Raw genomic sequence first — 22,853 nt, 5'->3', positions numbered from 1 at the left:
AATGTGTATATATATATATATATATATATATATATATATATATGAGAAAAAGAAAAAAGCTGCAGAACCATGTTTCTATAGGATTTAAATGACCATTTATAAAAAAAAATTAAATCATTTTAATTCTAATTTTAATATTGCTATGTAATAAGTAAAACATTTTATCAGGAGTCAAAAAACAGTGGTGCACGTTTGTGTGGTGGCTGTGTGTTATGCATAGTAAGCATAGAGAAAGATGTTGACACACACGAGAATAATTGCATTAACACAGCAGAAGCGAGACCAGAAGGGATCTTCTCTGATGCTGGGAATAATGGAAGGTGGTGTCCCGGGTGCAGATCGGCCAGGTCGAGGGCTACAGAACCCAGCTGTGCGGACACACTTACCCCTGCGTACAGGCTCACAACCTATATTGAAACAAAAATATTGGATGTGAAATTAACTGACAAGAGAGCCGTACAATTATACCATGATATTTTGATATATACTAAGATACTGAATGATTGCATTTTGCAAGGTTCTTAAAAGAATACCAAGGTATTATCACGGTACAATTTTGAAAACCTGACTTAATATAATTTAAAGGCTTTATAGCCCAATTAAATGGCATGCTATCTCTCATTTTATCCTTCAATACAGTTTTCTAATGTTGTGATTGGCAACATAATCCACCATATGCAGTAGGCGGTCTTGCATTCAAAACCAAGAAAATGACAATTGGTATATTTCTCAGTTCATTGTAAATGTTCTCACGCATATAGGACACTTTTGTTTTGTCAACTGATACATAAATGTAGAATGGCACCACACCCTGATGAATAGACGACAACAATCCTCATGAGATCTATCATGCTGTAAGCTCCTCTCACTGGATTCATGTGTGTACAGTTTTGACTGTACTTTACCTGCGAGGTCCAAATTGCCCTTACTATTAAAAAGTCCTTACTGATATAGTGAAACCAGTTGAACACTAACTAGTCTTTACTATTTGATGAGGGTTACAGTATAAATCAGCCAAATTATGTTTCTATTTAAATCTAGTATTTCTGTGAGGGTTATGTTTAGCAGTAGAGGTATGGTTAGGTGATAGAAAACAACATTTATTGTAATTGTAAAAACAATGGAAGTCTATGAGACAGCCAATTAATATAGTGAAACAAACTATATATGTGTGTGTAGATTTTTTTTTTTTAAATCCCATCTTATAAATCATACAGAATTAGTTTTTTTGAAAATGTAAAAATGCAGAAAGCTTTCTGTGAGGGGTAGGTTTAGGTGTAGGGTGATAGAAAATACAGCCTGTACCTCCAGCTTCGGGTGTGTGTTCACGGTGTGTGTGTGCACTTTGGATGGGTTAAATGCAGAGCACGAATTCTGAGAATGGGTCACCATACTTGGCTGAATGTCATGTCACTTCACTTTTTATAGAAACCATTACACCTATGGAGAGTTCCTACAAGGATAGTAAACCAGACATGCACACATGTGTGTGTGTTGCATACCGTCCGTCCTGCGGCTGAGTGTAGTTACTTTCTGTAAAGGTATTTCTCTCTCAGTGCTGTCGTGGAGAGTCCACCAGGTAAGGTTAAGCGTCTGAAACAAAATCAAAGACATGCCACTCTAGACATTATATACTGCCAATACACATCTGTATTTAAATGTATTTCTTAATTAAATTAATTACATTTTAAACAAATCCTGAAGGAAGAGATTGATTAAGACTCCTAGAGAATATATATACAATAAAAATAATATTCAAAAACCTAATTTAAGAGAATGGTGTCATGTGACAACAACGTAGCATACTGCTGTTTGCATAATGCATACTGGTTCACATACTAAGTAAAGCACCATTAAAAAATGGGATCAGTCAGATTTTTTTTTTTTTGCTTTATCAATTAATAGGAATTAATACTTGTATTCAGAATGGATGCATTAAATTGATCAAAGTGACAGTAAAGACAAAAATGTTATTACAAATATTTCTATTTTAAATAAATGGTGTTCTTTTGAACTTTCTATTCTTTAAAGAAGCCTGGAAAAAAGAATGTGTCATAGTTTACACAAAAGTATTATTAAGCTGTTTTAAAGTCTTAAAGGTAGTTCACCCAAAAATGAAAATTAGGCCATAAATAACTCATCTTGAAGTAATCTTAGGTGTATATGACTTTCTTCTTTCAGACGAATCCAGTCAGTTATTTAATAAAACGCTTTGATCTCTCATGCTGTTTGATGCCACTGCATCAGTCCAAGAGTATTTTAATAAAAAGCGCATCCATAAAAAAAAAAAGTGTCTCACAAGGCTCCGGGGGTGAACAAAGGTCTTCTGTAGCGAATCAATGCATTTTTGTAAGAAAAATATCCATATTGAAACCATAATAATCACTTTAATCTAGCTAGCACTCACTGTTGTAAGCGAAGCAGTTCCAGGAGCATGACGTATGAGGTCAGCGTTGCGCATGTGCTGGTGAGTCTCATGAAAACTAACGTTTGTTACCATGAATAAAGGAAGCAAAGTTTCTTTACTTTAGCAAAGGAAAACCTCTTCTCTTGGCTTACTTTGAAATCCTCTGACATTCTTCTTTACAAATCCTCGTTTTGTACTTCTAATTAATGACCGTTGTGCGTCACTTCTGAGCAGCTCCTGCACAAAGCTGACCTCATATGTCATTCCCCCGGAACTGCTTCATTTACAACTGTGAGCACAAGCTAGATTAAAGTGATAATCACATTGTAAATATGCATATTTTTCTCACAAAAATGCATCAATTTGCTACAGAAAGCCTTTGCTCACCCCCGGAGCCGTGTGAGAAATTTCTTATTAATGGATGCCCTTTTTATTAAACCTCTCATGGACTGATGCAGTGCAACACCTGCGGAGTGGCATCAAACAGCTTGAAAGATCAAAGATAATTAAAATTACTCAGACTGGATTTGTCTGAAAGAAAAAAGTCATATACACCTAGGATGACTTCAGGGTTAGTAATTTATGGCTTAATTTTCATTTTTGGGTGAACTAACCCTTTAAGACTGGACAGTTAAAGCAGAATTAAAAAATGTAATTCTCAATAATTGGTAACTTCTATACGTGTTCTGAAAGATAAAATTGTAGTTTTATTTTAGAACCTTTAAGAAAATTATGGGACAAGCTAAAAATCCATAAAAGCATTTTACAAGAGAGACATTTACCTGTTCATCAGTAGGTGGTGGGGTCAATAGACTGATCACCACCACAACGATGGCAGTGAGGGCGCAGAGTATGATGGCAAAGTGCAGGTAGTGTACACTCCTTAGGACGGAGGGAGCAGGGTCAAAAACACCGCAGCGGGGTGGAGGGAATGCAAACTCTAGAACCATCCGTGACAATCCCACCACCAGACCAACCATCAGGCCCCAAAATGCTCCCTGCGCACACAGTACCAAACAAACACATGTGAAAAAGACTCTTACTTTTCATGGGAATCGAACACATGACCTTGGTGTTACTAACAACATGCTCTACTGTTTGATCTCCAGAGAGACTTCACAGTTGCTCTACTTGCCTACTTTTTTGTATTTTTTCTTGTATTTTTTATTCTTTTATTATGTCTTTTTTGTTCTGTCACTGTCAATCTGTTGCACTGTGGAGCTTCTATCGCGAAAACAAATTCATTGTGTGTGTAAACATACCTGGCAATAAAGCTCATTCTGATTCTGATTCTGATATACTAGCGGTGGTGTTCCATTTACTCAGTGTGCTATATACTGTAAGCATGGGAGACTGTTAAACTAATTAATAATTTTTAATTCAGGTATCTTGAAATGGTAGGATGCACTGAATGAACTCTGAGCTGAGATTCCTGACGTGTACTTATTTAGTGTACTTAAGGGTGGAGTGAGGTGTGAAAGTCCCTTGACAAGCATAGCAATTCCTGTGAAGTATCACATATTTGTAAGTCATATTTCAGTGATATTTATTCAGGTGTTTTGCCAAACAAGTGTTGCAACAGACAGTAGATTTTTTCTATTATGTAAGTTAAACTGATTTTATTCTTGTATATTTTGTGTCACTGACTTACACAAATACATTCACTGTAATGACCCTATGAATGTCACCTGGCTAGTTTTAGTACTTTAGAAAAGCTTCCTTTCTCGGGGGAATGTTAAACTACGCTTAAAGTTCTGTACTGACTGATTTATTTTTATTTTTTTAGAGAAATTATACTTATCTGAGATCTCAGTAGATAAAATAGGTATTTCCTATTTGCTGTAGGGGATGGAGGATTACTTTCTTCTAAACAACTCTTCAGGGTAAAAATGAACAGGAATGTTCAAATCCCACCCTCCCAGTTTTAATGTTCTTAAAACTTTAAATGTGAATCACAAAGTCTTTTTTTCTTTTTCTGTACTTTATGCACTCTAACATAATGTTACTCTTGTTCTAAGAATCTAAACAACATTTATTATCAGCAGCGATCAAGGAAACAGATTTATCTATACATCTGTCCATCCATCGATCCATCCTTCTATCCATATTATTTTATGCATCTCGTTAAATTTTCTTTGCACTATAAAATGATTTTACTAAATAAACAGATTAGAAGACCATGGTCACACTCAACTGGAAAATTGTACTGAATGGAAAAATAAAATGCAATTTACACGGGTGTAACTTATTAATGTTTTTTTTTTCATTTTTAAAAACACAGTTTATAATGACATATTGAGGTGTGGCCTATTTTCTGTAAAGAACAGGTATTTATCTTCTCAATCACTTACAACTGAAAGTTGCATTCTCTTTTTTAGTCATTCAGACATGTACACACTCTTTGTGTGTTTGAACACGCAAATTCACGCACCCTCACTAATCTGCAACATTAAAATAGCCAGACATTCCTTCTTCACGAGAGAGAAGAGGTTTTTCTCGAATGCATGTGACTGTTAATGCTGGTATGTCAATATGTACATAGTCTAAGTGAAGCCTCAAACAGAGTTTGTTTGTTGTATGTATGCGTTTGTGTGTGCATTACCGCCTCATTGGTTCTTTTCCAGAAAATAGCCAATACAAAAATGGCAGTAACAGGAGGGGCCAGATAGCTGGTTACTGACTGGATGTAAACATACAGCTGACCACTGTTAGCGCTCTGAAGAATTGGGATCCAAACCACACTAATCACCACCAAAATAACAGTCACTATCCTGGGAAAACAAATCAAGATGGATTTTGACATCATCTTCACTTTCAATCACAGTCTTTAATATAGAAAATGAAATTCATTATGTTAAAGGGTTAGTGCAGCATTAGGTTGCGTTTTACTCACCCCTGAAGCATCGTAGGTGAATAGGACTTTCTTCTTTCAGATGAATCCAGTCAGAGATAATAAACAAGCTGTTTACTGCCACTCAGTGGGTGTTGCATTCAGTCCAAAAGACGTGAAATAAAAAGCACCCTTCCATAAAAAAATGTGTCTCACATGGCTCCGGTGGGTAAACACAGGCCTCCTGTAGCTAATTTATGCATTTTTCGTAAGAAAAATATCCATATTAAAAATGTAATAATCACTTTAATCTAGCTTGCTCTCATTGTTGTAAACTAAGCAGTTCTGGGAGAATGACATATAAGGTCAGCTTTGAATTTACATTTTGAATATGGATATTTTTCTTACAAAAACAATTAGCTTCAGAAGGCATTTGTTCAACCCCCGGGGCCGGTGCCGGGGCCGTTTTTTTTAAGCGAAGGGCATTTTTATTTCACGTCTTTGGACTGACCTGACACCTGTTGGGTGCCATGAAACAGCTTGAAAGATCAAAAGACAATTTTTTATATAACTCCGACTGGATTTATCTGAAAGAAAAAGTCATATACACCTAGGATGCCTCGGTGGTGAGTAAAACAAAGCCTAATTAAAATTTTTGGGAGAACTAACCCTTTAATAAGTTTATAAAGTTAAGTTCTTCGATGAGGTCTATCCTATTGGAAACCATTAGCTACTGGTATTCTTCCATTGTCTAGTTATATAAAGTATTTGTGTTTTTTTATTCCATTTAAATGTATCTCAACCCAATGACAGGACATAAATATGAGCTGATCTAAATGATTAATCCACCCCAAAATGTCTTGCTCATACTGCGGTTGTGCATTGCATTTCTAAGGCCATAAATCATTCTAACATTCTTTCATGTAATTGCTTTTGCATAAAAAACACCATGACGTTGGATCTTAGACAACATGTAACCTTTATGCATGTCATAATGATTGATGATTTCAAATAGGCAACAGTTCCACGCAAGAAATGGAAACAAACACAGCCATAGACACCTGCCAACCAGCAGAAGCTCCTTCTCGCTAGCACCTCTCCTATACTTCTTCCAGATGTCCATGGTGAAGAGGGTGCTACTGCTGTTGAAGATGGAGGTCAGTGATGACATTAAAGCGGCCATCATTACAGCTATCATTAACCCCCTGAGGCCTGGAACACACATGCACAATTGCATGATTTACACTAAAAAGACCATGACATGGACTATAAAGTACATGTCAACAATTTAAACATATACACAATAAAACAAAGTGATCCTGATTACCGCTGGGCATGAGCTCAATGACCAGTTTTGGAAAAGCAATGTTGGAACAGCCCACCTCCGCACCACACACCTTTAAACACTCTTCAGGGTCCACACAAGCCACTATGTCTGGGAGGAAATAAAGAAAAAAGAAAAAAAGGTGATGCAAATATGTGGAATTGTTTTTTTTTTGTTTTTTTGGAAACAGTGGGAATCTGCTATTTATTTAAATAAATTTTAAAGAATCAATATATATATATATATATATATATATATATATATATATATATATATATATATATATATATATATATATTTGTATTGTTAACATGCTTTTTATGTGGCCATTAACTATCATCAGAAAACTGTGAACATACAAGCTTACTTTTATTTTTTATATTAACTTAAAATAAATCTTAAGGGCTATATCAAGTAGTTACTTTAGGTCAAAGGTATTCAACTGCCATCTTTCTATCTATTTATTTATCTACATACATATAAAAAAATCAAAGTTCTTGTGGCAGCTTCCATGTGTGACAACTAGCCCAAGGTGTCAATTTATGTGTCTGCCTACAACCACAACTTTTACTGCTAGGAATTCAAGAGGGGAAATAGGAAGTGTCTCTTTCACTTCCTTTAGTTGGCTGTTACTTTCTTCCCGGATACCCCGCCCAATTCCACGTAACTGTTTGACTCAACAGTGTAATATTCAGCCGGCACGGGGCACGCCGCGTCATCGGCGCTCATGCGAGCAGACGTCCGGCCTCTTCCTTTTTCCAGCTCCGCAGAAGTAGGGCAAAGTAAAACCAAAGCCCCACAGGAATTTACTGGAGAACAAACTCGGGACATTATTTAAATCGAGAGAAGGAAACTCTTTTGTTTTTAAAGTTTTGTTTAACGTGCAACACTCTGGTGAACAGTCCTGAAGCTTGTTTTTCTCTTCGGCGTCGGAGATTTTTTCCAGGGTTTATGCTTCTATGGCAGACCCTACATGAACTCGGATTCAGTCGGTTTGGCCCGTGTGTGTGTGTGTGTGTGTGTGTGTGTGTGTGTGTGTATATATGTGTGGGTTAGAGCCCCACCCGGTCAGGTGATTGAGGAGTGTCTAATCACTAGAGCCTGTGGAGATGCTTTGTTCTATTCTACCTGTTGGTTTACTGAAAGATGATCTCATGCTCAGCGGTCAACTGAATCCTGTATTGAACTGGGACTCTGCTCGGGGACACATGATCAAATAACATATGAGGCATTTAAAAAAAAATATCTTTAAGAAGCAACAAACAAAACGTGCTTTTGATGCTTAAGTTATAGCTGAGCCGCTTTATTTAACGACACAAAAATCGATTGAATCGCCTGGTCTCACTTTACCATGGAAACGCTTTACCGCGATCGTAATAGGATTTTTTTCTTCTAGCAGTTAACAGAGAGAGTGAGAGAGAGAGACTTTACAAAGAAATTATATACTTGTCTGGGATTATAGTGGGACATAACTTTATAAACTAATACGAACAAATAATAATAATAAGAAAAACTAAGAATCCGCTTTCTATCGACTAACTCGGATTGTGTGTGGAAACGCCATGGCTCTGTCTCAGGTTCAGTGTCTTGATGACAATCATGTGAACTGGCGTCTAAATGAATCCAAACCGGAGTTTTTTTACAGCGAGAATCAGCGGCTCGCGCTTGAAGCGCTTATCACGAAAGGACGCGACGCGTTTGATGTCTATATGAAGGAGCACGAGCTGCGTCCTTTCCTGTCGGAACCCGAACTCGAGCGGTTGCGTCGGAGCATAGAAGATTACAAACCCGGTTCTGAGCATCAAAAAACAGATGGTACAGCGGAGGGAGAGGACGGAGCGGTGTCTTTGCAGTACTGGCCGGACCTCTCTGATATCTCCATCCCAAATCTAGACCTCGGTTGGCCAGACTGCAGTTCTTACCGAGGAGTGACGCGTGTCAATGTCTACACGCAGCCACCAATGGACGGACAGACGCATATAAAAGAGGTCGTGAGGAAGGCCATAGCTCAAGCACAGAAGGTGGGTAAACCAGAGGGACGTGAAAAGAACAATATTGTACGCAACCCAATTTTCTTTTAGCGCACTAAGCCAAATGTCAACTATGTTAGCCATGAGATATGTATGTGATGTGTAAAACTTAACTAAACTGTTAAATAATGACAGTTCTCTTTGTATTTGTATTTTTTTTTGCGATGAGTAGGCTAGTCAAAAACTTCTAGATAACGCTGAAGCAGCGTTAGGTTGCTATGGTTACCTGATGTCAAAGCGGTTTCTGTTCACACACCAAACTTTGTTTGAAAACATTTTTGAATTTCTGTAAAATTAATACAAATATTTCATAATATTTCATTATAGGATCTTCAGAACTGCATACAAGTAAAAATAACTTTTTATTCAGTTATTTATTTGTCGACCTCAAATTTCTCCTTTGTGTAAAACACTCTTTTGATCAAAAATATGTAACTATTTTATGTTACTAAAAATAATCCTAGTCTGGCTCTTTAATATATGCTGAATGTATGAAATTTATAAATGATAATGTTTATGACAAGCAATAATGACAGGATCTTGGGGATGATTGTGTAGGCTACTAATGCAAATACTGAATATTAAACTAATAGGTGGACACAGCTCCAACTAAGCAAAACAACTACTATCCTTATGTATGTCAGCACACACTATTCAACACAACTCTTTGTCTACAAGCTGATTAATTTTAAAAAAGATAACCTGGAAATGTTAGGAATGAATTGAGTTTAGTAGAAAATAGACATCATGTTGAATGTCCAAATATCCATCATACTTCACAATCTTACTGGTTTCCAACTGATTAATTTGTCTTGTTAGTACTTGCTTCAGATCGGCCAGTGACATATCGGAAGACATTCCTCCTCCCCCTTTCTCTTTAAGACAAACACTCACTCACTCAAATACTCAATCAAAGAGATTATTATCCAAAGACATTTTACACAATGAGAGATTGTAACGAGACGTAGGTCTTAATAGGTGCAGTACAAAAGATTTAGGGTGTGTAGGACTTGTTTTGTCTATATCATCATGTCGTCTTAATAAAGAGAACATACAGTACTTCATGCTCACAATAGAATTGTAATTCGAATATGATCTGTATAGTAATTTGTATACTGAGAAATAATACAAAATCATTCATGTTTTTGCAGATGATTGCTGTGGTAATGGACGTTTTCACAGATGTTGACATTTTTAAGGATCTAATAGAGGCTGGATTCAAAAAGAAAGTAGCTATATACATTATTATTGATTATGCAGCTTTACAGCACTTCCTACTTATGTGTGAGAGAGCCAACATGCACAGAGGACACCTCAATGTGAGTTGAAGACACATGCATTAATGTCTGTTCTGTAGACAGTTTTGAGTTCTTAACATTAGAAAAGATGTAGTTTGAGTGTGTTTGTGTATGAATAACAATTTGTGTTTGTAGAATCTGCGGGTGCGATGCATCGGCGGATCTGAATTCTACACTCACTCGGCTCAGAAAGTGCATGGCTCACTGAGTCAAAAATTCATGTTTGTGGATGGAGACCGTGCAGTGTCTGGATCATACAGGTTTGTTTTGTGCAGTTTAATGTGTGTATGCACATATTCATGAAGCTGTGTTTCTTAACTGAAAGTCAGACACACTGGACTGTAAAGAGATCAAATAAAGGGTCAAATAAAGATGGAAGAGAGGTGTTTGTAGCCGATTCTTATACATGGCTAAGGACTAAGCTGCTCGGATTGAGTTGGGGAGGTCATTCCACCAGGAGGGAACACTTAATTTAAAAAGTGACTTTGTGCTTCTGTGGGATGGCACAATCAAGCAACGTTCACTTGCAGAATTCCAGCTTCTAGTGGGCACACAAGTCTAAAGTAATACATTTAGGCAAAGGGGTGCAGAGCCAGTGGTATATATTCTGAGGATCTTGGTAAAAACTGTATGCCTTGTAAATTGCAAGTTCAACTGGTTGTGGAAACATTTTTTAATGTTTTTAATAACCATAAACAGAACTCAGAGAAGGAAAGGTATTCAGTAAACTAGAAACTTCACTAATCTCACCCAAACACCTGATAGAGAAAATGGAAATGGGTTAAATATGCAATGGCAAATTAGAAGATAAAACTTAAAAGGGAGTAAAAAGGTAACAAAACAATCAAACAAGAAGTTTGTGTTAAAAATGACTTGATGAAACAATCAAATCAAAAGACAGGCCTAATAAACTATATGGCATGAAATGCCAGAGTGCAGAAAGAAAAGAGAAGTGTGAACTGACAAAACAAGAACAAGACAACTAGTGAGTGAGCTATTGTCACCCAACTGAAAGAAAAATAGTCATCTGAACTGGTGGTAACTAGTTTTAATGTGCATGTGTTATTTGTTAGTCCACTTTTCTGACTGAAGGCATCTTTGTGTTTTAGTTTTACATGGACAGCTTCTCGTTTGGATCGGAACATCATTACAGTCCTGACAGGACAGGCCGTTGAAACTTTTGACAAGCAGTTCCGTGAACTGTACCTGAACTCTCGTGGGGTCAACCTAACCAAGATCCCATTGGCAGACCCTCCGGAGCCTGACCCTGTCCCAATTGCCGTTCCTTCCCCCGTTTCTGTAACCGTTGCAAGAAAATTAATTAACCCTAAATATGCATTGGTTAATGTAGATGCAGCAAGCAAAGCCTCTTCAGACAAGGCTAGTGCTAAGAACAGTGACTCCAAGAACCCTATGGTCCAGATTCCCAAGCCTCAACGGGAGTTGACGGAAGGACCGCAAAAGCACCCAGGACTTGTAGGTCTGCCAAAGGCCAATCTTATTCCCTACTTGCCCACCTGGCCAGAGCCAGACCCACCCAGTGATGTTATTGGGTTTATTAATATCCGTGATACAAGCAAGCCAGCACCAGTGCATTTAATGCGCTCTCAAATGTTTGAAACATCTCAAGCGATCCGTTTTAAAGACCCATTCACTGCCCCACCTGAGGAACCGTTACCAGATAAAGCAAGTCCTCGTCCTAAAACAAAAGAATTATCTAAAACAGCAGCTGTAGATGCAAATGTTCAATCAATTATCCAACCTCAGGCAGAGACTAACTCTAATAATGCCCATCAAGATATACCAACCAATACATCCCATTCACCAAGCCCTCCAATCCAGCAACAAGACCCCAAACCGAGCCCCCCTCTCCAAGAGCAGGAGTCCAACCCTGAACCAGCAGAGGTGCAGCAGGCTTCAGAAATGCCTGTGCCCAAGCCACGCACTCTTCAGTTGGTGGTTAATAGACTGGAGGGCTTTGGAGACCCAGAGGTAACTTTAGTCAGAAGGGAGGAAAACCAAACAAGAAAAACAGACACTCGAGACAACGATGCTGACAGCACTGCTGTGACCTGTGCACATTCAATAAAGGATAAAGATGAGAATTCCACAACGTCAGATGAATACTATGAATGTACTGACTCCGACAGCAGTGATAAACTCCCTAACGGAAGATTAACGGGTTCTGGTCGTGTTGGAGACCATAGCCCTGATGTGCTCAACGTGATGGCCCGCTTCTCTCAATCCATGCTGGATTTGAGATCGGATGACATCAATCAAAACACTGCTGAGAAAAATCTGCTGAACATGCAGAACAGAGACAAAACAAAGGTACGTTTGACTTTAATTCAGTGCGACTGAATGTGAAAGTGCTTTTTATAAGATTTGGCTCTTCGTTCTACCAGTCCATAAACCTGGGAGTGTTTCAAGTAGATGAAAAGAAGCCAGGCGTGTGTGTTATGGAATGCACAGGGGTGTGCCGGTGTGCGTTCCGGGACTCCGTTGACATTTCCAGCACGCCTGAACCTGCTAAAAGTGCTATAACACATGTATGGGGTTGTGGGTGGGAGAAGTTGTGTATCAGACAAGAACAGGAAAATAGCAGATCCTAATTCTGGTGGAATTTCCCCATGTAAAAAGTGGTCCACATGTGCATGCAACAAAATTGTTTGGGGTAAAGGTGTTAGGAAACTTTTGTCTAGGGATGCATATATATGCAGCTTGAATTTTATATATTATATATATGCCAGTAGTATTCTTAGCAAATCTCAAAATGAATGTACATTTTATTTATACTTTACATTAAAAATCTGTAGTATCTAAAATGATTGTACTTTAATATTTAAATTTTCATTCATTTGAATGAAATAGTATGGTATCAATCATTTATTTTGTTTATCAGTGGTAATATGAAACATAATTAGATGAATTTTAATATGGTTTTATAATATTCATATTATAATATTGATTGATTATTATATTATACATCGTTTTATTTTAATATTGTTTTAATAATATACATCCCTACTGTTATTGCATAGTTCTTACAACTCCTTTTCTAATGTGACTGTTTAGTCTTGTCCTAAATAATATAATGTTTTAATAAAATGTTGAAATTAAGTGTGTAGTATTAGTATTTGGGCATAAAACTACCCTGCATAAGGTTATAGCGTTTTTTTTTTGGGAGGATGGTATATGATGTAGAATAGTGCCGTCTAACTTGGTCAAGATTGTTTAGGTCTTGTAGTTCAACAATAGTAGACCAGCAACAAACCAGCTACCATGTACCAAAAACCAGCTTGACCACGTTAAGCTTCTATAATGCGATTTTATAGGTATAGGCTTAAAAGATGACAAAGCTTGTACAAAAAATGACATAGCACTGAATTTTTGCAGCACTAGCGGATACAGCAGCTGGAGCGTGTGTGTAGTACCTGGGTAGAGAGCCCTGCTGATCATGCCAGGTAGGATGATGAAGATCATGGGAAGCATTTTGAGATAGCTGGCAAAGATGGATGCCCCTTTGGCGTGACTCAGATTTTTGGCTGATAGAGACCTCTGCACGATTACCTGCCAAATGACACATCAACCAGCATTATTGTTTTGTTTACTGAATTATTTATTTTAAATTCAACAGAACAGTTTTAGTTTGTTGTTATACCATGTGAAATCATGCCTCAAGGGTTTTTATTATTTTTCTTTCTCACATACACCCTTCCTCCCTTTCAGCTTTACCAGATGGTCTCCAGGTCACCTGTTCGAGAAGCTCATGGCCGGGCCAAAGTGGTGATTGGTAAACCTGGAGTATTACATAGACCCCCTAAAAGCAGTGGACATGTGAGTGGGGGCCACAGGTACTCACAGGGGAAGATGTTTGCTGACCTCCCCTCAAATGGATCAGGCCAGCAAAATCTAAAGCGCTCCGGCTTGTCCCCTAGAAGACAAAGCCCTGCCTATACAATAGAAGGACAGTGAATCAGTCAAACTCCCACTCAGTGGCTCATGCATTCTCAGTATCTCTCCCCCTTTCTTCGGACCTCTCAAACAAGTCTCCATCCCCTCGTAGATGGGTCGAGACTCGTACACCATTAGGTATCTCTTTATATAAACTTGCCAGTGTCAAATAGCTCAGGCAGTAGGTTCCATTGAACACGTTTGGTTTTGCTTTGGGGAATAAATTGTTGACACAGAGGCACAATGAAAATTAACCAATTAATGGTGGCTTTCTTCCCAGTATAAAAACAAACAAACAAAAAAAACAACTACTACTTTGTATTGAGTACAAAGGCATGAATGTGCAATGATGATAGCCACCAATGTCTACTGTTAAAGACTTTACAACTGGAGTTCAACTGGATCTTTAAACTGACACGAGTGTTATGGTGGCAAACAAACACTGACACTGATTGTGAGAAGCAAAACTTGTTACAAGCAGCTTTACTCTTTATTGACATGCTTGTGAGTAATCCGGACTACTGCAAGAATTTGGTGGTGGATTTGTGACCATTGTGATGGCGATTTCATATTCACCTCAAAAGGACATTGAAAAGGTTAAGGTACAAACTGATTTCAGAGCCACTTTGTGCAGTTGTGAATTGACTGGTTATGACTGAGACCATTAGCCAAGAGCCAGACCAAGAAATTTGATCCAGACCAAGTTTTGAGCCCCTAACCACAGGACCTAAGAAATAAGACCCAGACCAAATCCAAGTTTATTGGGTTTTGAGGGGACTCTAACTCTGTCAGTATTTCCAGGAATTTAGTTTTTTATATTTTTGCCTGCTAATGAGGTCTGAAAATAAGAACGCTTGTTTTTAAGGATGTGATGTGCACTGTACTTAAAAGAAGGAAAGTGTTAAAATGTTAGTTATCACAAATAGTCTTCTATCATTTTCCACTCTTATAATTTACATTTTTTTAACAAATGAGCAAAAAAAGCAAGGTACTTAAAAAATGCTAGTCTGCACACTGATTCTCAGAGTTTCTGTGAGAAAACACTTGACTCATTTACAGACGTTTTTGGTGACTCAATATAGTCAATATAGCCTCACAGTCTTCTCATTTGCGTCAAATTTCAAGGGTCTTCCTAAAAGGCTTTTACCTCTATCTAAAATGGCAGTCTTTGTGGCATCAAGTGATACATTAAAAATCTTATAGCAGAATGGAACTCATAATGCAAAATATATTTGCAATCCTGTCCTCCATGCAATGCTTTTTACTCTGTATTGTTAGAAGCAGGGTAGGCTTATTATTTATTTTTGAGAGTGTGTGTTGAAGCATACCTGATCGGTGCACCAGTACCATGTTGCAAGGATGGTTAATCCCAGTGTCATGCCTGGCCAGGGTAAATCTCCATGCACAGGGTCTCTGAACAGGTGCATGGCATCAGCCCTGGGCAGGTGACATGTTGTATTCGGGATGATCTTAGACGGCACAGCTTTCAAATACACGCTCTCCAGGTTACTGTAGCCTCCAATCTTGTTGAATGCTGGAACATTTGCATAAATACATATCAGCTAAAATCTACCACTTTTTAGGGTTATAGGTAGAGGTTTAGCATTATTTGTTCTTTATAGTAGTGTCAAAATTACATGGTGGAATGTACATTTTAAATGGATTCCAATTAAAAATATGATTTAAATTTCTTTAACTTGTTTAAATTTGTGTCTTTGTTTTCTTGTATCACTATTTTTTTTTTTTTTTTGGTTCTTATAAACCTTTAGAGATGACCTTTTGTAAGTTTCTAAAGACATTATCGGGATTTTCCCCATTTCCACACCACAATACAAACCAGCTTTGCAGGTTTTAAAGTGTGTTAATGTGTCCTAACCAGACATGATTTGATAAAACCTCCCTATTTGACATTTATTATTATTAATATTATTTCAGTACTTAACAGATGTGTTATGGGACATTTTTTTGTTGTTGCCTGGTTTCGGTTTTCTCTGACAGCCACAGTGAAATCTGTTTGTACATTCGCTGAGGAAAGACAAATTCCAGAAGACGAATTCCATCAAAAGATGGAAGTTCCATCCAAATGTGAATAGCGCCATGGGAATGCAGCTGTTTTGATTAAAGCTTGTTTGCCTTCTAAATGTTCTTAATTTTAGTATATAAGTATAATATCAATATAATTGTTATTATCATCACTAGGCATTTTTGCCTATTTCAGCAGGCCACCAGAGGTAAGTCAAGGTAAGATTTAGCATTTGATGTTGAAAATATGACATTACTTTACATGCAATGTATGAATGTAAACCACATAACCTGGAAAATGTGCCTGCCAAACATGTTCTCTAACAGTCGCCATCTGTTTTTGGCACTGCTTGACTTCTCCCATTGACAGCTGACATGAGATCACTGCCGGTGGAGAATAAAAGAAGAGGCCTGCGATCGACTGACCTGTAATGGTGAGGATGATCGCTCCAATAATCATGACGAAGGTCTGAAGAGTGTCGGTGTAGATTACAGCAGCCAAGCCACCTGGAGAAACAGAGGACTAAGTGGGTACTGCTCAGTTCTCTCATGATGGTTTAATGTGATAGGAGTCAATGGTGTCGAGTCTAAATCAGCACTTTTAGACAGAGCAGTGAATACAGTGACAGCAGTTTGGCGGATTAAAGTAATTATGCAATTATGCTGGAATCAGTCATGTAGATCATAATTACTACTGCAGAATTTAACTGGTACTGAACCAATGGGCTTCGGTGAGAAAGTTTAAATAAGTAATCATTTAATAGAAGCTTTTATCCAAATAATTGACAGTGCTACTCAAACCTGTGGTTAATTACCTCGCTCAAGGACTATCCTAGTTTATCATTTACTCTATCCACAACTCAAACCAGGAATATTGCCGTTTCAAGCCCTGAGCTTTAACCATTACATTACCCCATCTTAAGAGGAAGCTTCAAGACCACAACTGAATATTGCATCTGCTCACCTGGCTTTATACAGTATCTGTGTGCGCTACACCGTCTGACATCAAAATCTGTGCTTTGTAATGCTACACTGCTGATTGTTGGAGAAAGAGCTTGTTTAGTGCAAGTGCTAATTATGAAAACTGCTCAGTGCTGAAAAATGAAGTGGTACCACTTAACAAAAAGCATCATCAGCATTTATTAATCTAGGTTAATGTTAAGTGTTAAGACTCATGTATTATAAATACGTATTATGAACAACTGTTGACATGTTAATTTATACAGCTTGGTTAGTATATAAAACGCATTAGTATGTGTGGAAATCAACATGAACCTAGATTAACAAATGCTTTAGAAGTATGTTTATTGTTTTTTCTGTGAAAATAAATGAATCCTTTTATTTATCAAGGATGCATCCAACTGATCAAGAATGCAAGAAAGACATTTCCAACTTTCAATTAAAAAAAATGCTGTTCTTATGCACTTTCAATACAACAAAGAATCCTGAAATAAAATCTCTAATTTTTCACAACATTCAACACTAATGTTAATAATAATAAGAAGAAGAAATGTTTCTTGAATGCCAAATCAGCATATTTAAATGATTTCTGAAGGATCATGTGCCACTGCGGCTGAAGTAATGATGCTGAAAATTCAGCTTAGCATCCTAGGAATAAATTACATTCTAAATATATTAAAATAGAAAACATTATTTTAAATTTTAATAATATTTGATACGAAGACTTATTTCAAATACATTAATAAAAGGTACTGACCCCAAACTTTTGAATAGTGTATATATACAAAATACACTTGCAAATACAAACCTGCAATAGTGTAGAGGGCAGTGACAACCAGCATGAGCACAGTGGAGAGGTAGAGATTCCAGCCCAAACAAACCTGGACAAACAAAGCTCCAGAGTACAGATCTGTCTGCAGAAGATACAGAATTTTGATATCAGGTTGCTGTTTCCAGTTTTGTCACCAACTTTTTTTTTTTTCTTTTTCTCTCCTAAAATTGCTTGGAGAACAGAAGTACAGTCGATGAGAGTTGTTGACATATGAGCATATTGAGCTATAAAAATGAATGTGGATGATATACTAGATCAATTGGTCTTAATATAAAAACATATTTCAGATCTGCCATTTTTCACTTTGGTATCATTTGTCAAATCATATTGTCATATAATCTAAGCACAGTTTGTAAGATGTCTTCTGAAACTCTATAAGAAATTTGAGATTAATGGAGTCTTGTTTAAGAGGAAACACTTCAATACTGGGAGACTTCAGCAAAAGTCTCAGTTTGCTCTCCCCTATGACCAGTGCTATTTCTAGATTTTTTTCCCCCAAAGAAATGTGAGTGGCTCTTGCATGTACATAACTTGTCAAATAGGTATATGTACTTACATGCTAAAGTTTGGTTTCCACAATTTTTATTTTATTATATTATTATTATTGTTATTATTATTGAAAGTTTTAGATTTATGAAAGTTAAAAAGAACCTAATTTATTTGAAATGGAAAAACTTTTGTTACATTATAAATTTATTTTTGTCACTTTAATATGTCTGAATTTAAATATTTATTTCTTAAAAAATCTGACTTTAAACTTTTATACAGTAGTTTTATCACTAAAACACTTACAAGACTAATGACACATAATGCTTGTTAAATGCCAAAGATCAGTATGTAGCATTAGGGGTTTTAAAAAAAACCTAATGCTACTGTACATATTAAACTTTGGCATTTAACAAGCATGAGTATTTGCGTGTGAGTGTTTTTGTGTCTGCAGTGAAAAACAGATGTTGAAACACAGCTAAACATTCTCTTTCACAGCTCCAAATTTCTTCGCTACAGAAACAAGCCAGTGCAGCAATATGGGACTCATAAATTAAGCCTTTGTAGATTAATGTTTGATTTTAGCTTTGCGGGTATTTGTGTGAACGAGTATGATTGTATGTGTATTTGTGCTCACTGAGATCTTGGTAAACACGGACAGCATCAGACTGAGAGCTGACAAGTACATGCGAATTCGCTCTCCTCCAAATCGCCGACCCAGATACTCTGGCATTGTGACAATCTTTGAGAGAGAGAGAGAGAGAGAGACAGGAAGTACAGAGGGAATGGCAAGAACTAAGCAAATTAATAGGCAAATCTGGGAAAGTAGCACATGTGTTGTGTCTGTGTGTGAGAGAAAGAGACTGCGAGTCTATGGTACATGTGGCGACATTAAACAGAAGTTCTCAATTATTAAGGCACATTCTAAATAGCTCAGTTGGCACATCAGTATAAGTGGTTTGGTGTACGTCTAAAACTCACCCCAGAAGACACATAAACTGGGGCAAAGATCCAGGCAAGAGCCAACAGGACATAAGTTGCCTAACAGAGAGAGAAAGTGTTACTGCACTGCAGTGAGACACATTTAAACATCCTAAAAACAAGACCAATTCCCCTGGGAAGCATGAGACATTATTGTGTTTGGCCCTAAAAAGCATTTAGAAACCGAAGGCACATTTATATTATTATATTATTAGATATGTGTTCCAACTATAATATATTATTAGATTTGGAAATGTCTTTCTTGTAAAGTTTTTTTGTTATATTTTTTGTTCATAGTTGTAGTTATTTGCAACTCAGTGCTCAAATAGTCTCTACTACAAGTAATCATGCATTTTTATTATTATTGCGTCTGTGCAGCTAATTTTAAACATGAAAATGTGTGTGTAAAATTGACTAGACACAATAGAAAAAAGATGCTCCTGGCGATCAACTGTCCTGCAAAGTTCAGCTCAAATCCTAATCAAACAAACCTGAAGCAACTAATTAAGGTCTTCCGGATCACTTAAAAATGAAAGGCAGGTGTGTTTAATTAGGGTTGGAATTAAACTTTGCAGGGCAGTCGCCAGGAGCAGGGTTGGACATCACTGGTCTAGAAAAAAAAAACAAGCACGGGATTTTCAGCGCCCATAATTCCTGTTTTAGGACGGAAGATGGTCCTCTGTCTCCCTCTAGTGCTGATCGAATACAGGTGCATTTACATTCTTATGTTTTGTATTATTCGTGTTTGCAGTGATGTTCGATATCGAATTATGACTAATAAACATTTTGCCCTTGTTTAACATAAATGCAATAGAGAAAATGGAAACGAGGCATTAAAAAAAAAAGATGTCACTCACATTCCATTCAAATCCGGCTACGGCAATCCCTCCTGCTGCTCCTGTCCCAGCCAGACCGATGAACAATCCTGAACCCTCACTGCTGGCAAACAGAGATGCACCAATCTGCATCCATTCGTGTTACATATTAGAGCAGCTCTCAGACTGGACTTATACGGCTAAATAAACTTAACTAGAGCTGTTGTGTGTCATGCCAGCTAAACTATTTATTCAACACTGCTTTAATTCTTGTATATATAATTATTATACACGTCTCATATGTATAATAATTATCTACAGGCCTATATTTGTATGACCTCATTTGTTTTTGTTACCTCATTTTAATTGAGACACTAATCGGAAATGATGATAATAATATAAAAATGATTTGTCATTATGCAGGACTAATTAAAGGAATTGCAAAAGAAAAAAAAAAGATTATTTTTTTGAAAATTGTAACAAATGGTGATTTGTTACAGCATCTAAAATATACTTTATTTCTCCCTACATATAGAACGGGGTCTAAATGTTTGATACCATTAGTTAAAATTTATTATTATATATATATAACAATAGGCATAAAATTTTTTAATTAACACATTTTAATGTCTTATTATTTGGTCTGCTTTAATCACAGCAGCTCTCTATCCACATGAACTGTGTAAAACCTGATGATCATGTTCTCAGCATGAGTTGAGATGTTTAAGTGCATCTTGTGCCTCAGTGGAAGCTGGAAAATGTAGCTTGTTAACATGATAAATGCCTCAAATTTGTTCAGTGATTGGATTAACGCAAAATCGTCATCATGCGTTTTTCTTTGTTTTACATATTTTCAGGTTCTTTTGGTTGATTTATAGATTTGACTTTCTGTTTATTTAAAATAATAGCTGTAATTTGATCTACTCATTTTCAGGCTTAAGCCATTGTAAACTATGTTAAAAATAAATTAATAACTACAAAAAATAAATAAAAATAAATATATAATTGCTTTAATTGGGTCAGTTTACATTAATTATCACTCACCGGCCACCAAGCCATGTCTCTGCCAGCCAGAAAATATCCACTTAGTGTGTTTCGGCTCACTCTACAAGATGACTAAAACACACACAAATACATATATAAACACACAAAAGTTTATGAAAAATGTAAATGAAGTTCCATCTCTTACTCTAACATCATAGATGTTCCATTATAAAAAAAAATGCCTTTGTATTTGCAGTTTACATTCACATGTTCTTATTCAAAACTGATATGTACTCATATATATATATATATATATATATATATATATATATATATATATATATAAACATTGTGAAAACAAAATTATCAGTGAACTATTCTTTAAATAATAATATTATTTACAATTAATACAAACACACAGTTCTGAAAATACACTAATATGCCTCACCCATATTCCAACTGCGACGTTCAATAAAAAATATGCTCCGATTACAATGATATCAGATACGCTGAAAGACTGGGAAAGTGCATAATATTTAGTGGTAGAGTTAGACGCCATGTCCTTCCTTCACACACACTACACACAGACTAAAACAACGAGACGAGGAGGACAGAAAGACCCAAAACGTTCCGGTCAATCAGTCCTGTGTGTGAACTGATCATTAAACACATCAGTTTAATGAGGCAAACTTGCACCTACATGAAAACAAGGCAGATGAACGCATCCCTGAAGACACACAAACCCTGCTGCTTACGGTGGGTTCCGAGGTACACACGCACCTGCACGCAGACACAGACACCTATGACTACACACACGCATACATACATGCTTAATCGTATAATCAGAGCATTTAGACGTGTGATCTAACTAACCTAATGTGACTGACAGAGTCTAAAAAACATCCCTAGACACACTTAACAAAGTCAATCATTTACTTAAACACCCACTGGTGCTACCCATTAACACACGCATACACGCACTAACCATTAGCATCAATCTTACGCATGGACATAAGTATACTTCCTAGCAATGCCTCTATATTAACTGGGGTCACTGTTCCCATAAACTGCATTTTATTTTACAGTGTGGCAGGAGTGTTTGCAACCTAATTTCTTTTGTAAATATAACTCTATTCACCCAAGATGAAGTTAATTAATGTTTCAAGTAATGTCATTTGAATTCATATTGGTATGTGCTGCTGCCTATTCATTAAGCTCTTAAGACTATATTGAGTAATACAGTCTGATGAAGAAATTCTTTGGCTGAATCCATAGTAGCTCTTTCAAGTATATTGTGTTATTTTGAGCTTGGCAGTCTTAAATTATGATGGCGTACTTGGTTTGACAGACTTTTTGTCTCTAATGGCAAGCTCTTTATTATTTTAATACTAATTTCTTTTATACGCTAGCGGTTAAAAGTTTAGGGCTCGTAAGATTTTTTGATCTGTTTATTAGTCATATCTTATGATCACCAAGGCTGCATTTATTTGATCAAAAATAAAGTAAAAAGAGTAATAATGCAAATTATTTTTGCCATTTAAAACAGCTGTCTTCTATTTTAATATAGTTTAACATGTAATTTATGCTTGTGATGGCAAAGCAGAATTTTCAGCATCATTACAACACTGATTTGGTGCTCAAGAAATCTTAATATTTTTGTGAAAACCATTTTCAGGATCTTTTGATTAACAGTAAGTTGAAAAGAACAGCATTTCTTTTAAACTGAAATATTTTGTAACAAAGTGAAAGTCACTTTTGGTTTATCACTAGTTGTATTAAAACCATAAGTAATTTTCCTTGTTACATTATTGTGACCATTCATTATTAATGAATTGCAACAAATATAACCCTGAAACTATAAGGAATAAAATGTATATCATTTAAATTATAACATACAATATACTACACTGAAAATTTTAATGTAGAATCT

The 22,853-nt window shown here is 36.5% G+C and overlaps 2 protein-coding genes across 3 annotated transcripts; one reads left to right on the top strand and one right to left on the bottom strand.

The window, feature by feature from the left end:
- Positions 1-65: 65 nt before the first annotated feature.
- LOC113091547 (sodium/glucose cotransporter 5-like) lies at positions 66-21,511 on the bottom strand. Its single transcript, XM_026257151.1, has 15 exons — positions 21,372-21,511; positions 20,984-21,055; positions 19,982-20,086; positions 19,125-19,184; positions 18,781-18,885; positions 17,634-17,739; positions 16,292-16,372; positions 15,172-15,377; positions 13,324-13,459; positions 6,565-6,672; positions 6,299-6,449; positions 5,010-5,178; positions 3,190-3,405; positions 1,503-1,593; positions 66-407 (listed from the first exon to the last, which is right to left on the bottom strand). The coding sequence occupies exons 1-15, from the start codon at positions 21,480-21,482 to the stop codon at positions 211-213; spliced, it is 1,914 nt and encodes a 637-aa protein (XP_026112936.1). The 5' UTR covers positions 21,483-21,511; the 3' UTR covers positions 66-210.
- LOC113091446 (protein FAM83G-like) lies at positions 7,118-15,141 on the top strand. Of its 2 annotated transcripts, XR_003287373.1 has the most exons (6): positions 7,118-8,582; positions 9,743-9,910; positions 10,025-10,149; positions 10,999-12,220; positions 13,286-13,353; positions 13,619-13,758. XR_003287373.1 is itself a non-coding variant. In XM_026257021.1 (5 exons), exons 1-5 carry the CDS (start codon positions 8,124-8,126, stop codon positions 13,862-13,864), a joined length of 2,220 nt encoding a protein of 739 aa, XP_026112806.1. In that variant the 5' UTR covers positions 7,118-8,123; the 3' UTR covers positions 13,865-15,141. The 2 variants fall into 2 exon arrangements, 1 of the variants encoding a protein (XP_026112806.1); XM_026257021.1 differs by lacking the exon at positions 13,286-13,353 and having other exon boundaries at positions 13,619-15,141.
- Positions 21,512-22,853: the final 1,342 nt, after the last annotated feature.

Source organism: Carassius auratus, chromosome 1 (assembly GCF_003368295.1).
Source record: "Carassius auratus strain Wakin chromosome 1, ASM336829v1, whole genome shotgun sequence".
Taxonomy (NCBI): Eukaryota; Metazoa; Chordata; class Actinopteri; order Cypriniformes; family Cyprinidae; genus Carassius; species Carassius auratus.
The sequence above is the reverse complement of the archived record's forward strand: the minus strand, read 5'-3'. Positions and strand labels throughout refer to the sequence as shown.

What these genes read in the sequence shown, in the direction of transcription:
- LOC113091446 (XM_026257021.1), top strand. Translation starts at nt 8,124, where the DNA reads ATGGCTCTGTCTCAGGTTCAGTGTCTTGATGACAATCATGTGAACTGG. An exon ending in TGCACAGAGGACACCTCAAT is followed by an intron (nt 9,911 to 10,024) that starts GTGAGTTGAAGA and finishes TTGTGTTTGTAG; the next exon opens with AATCTGCGGGTGCGATGCAT. An exon ending in AGAACAGAGACAAAACAAAG is followed by an intron (nt 12,221 to 13,618) that starts GTACGTTTGACT and finishes CCTCCCTTTCAG; the next exon opens with CTTTACCAGATGGTCTCCAG.
- LOC113091547 (XM_026257151.1), bottom strand. Translation starts at nt 21,482, where the DNA reads ATGGCGTCTAACTCTACCACTAAATATTATGCACTTTCCCAGTCTTTC. An exon ending in ACGTCGCAGTTGGAATATGG is followed by an intron (nt 21,056 to 21,371) that starts GTGAGGCATATT and finishes TGTGTGTTTTAG; the next exon opens with TCATCTTGTAGAGTGAGCCG. An exon ending in ACTCAGCCGCAGGACGGACG is followed by an intron (nt 408 to 1,502) that starts GTATGCAACACA and finishes GTTTCAATATAG; the next exon opens with GTTGTGAGCCTGTACGCAGG.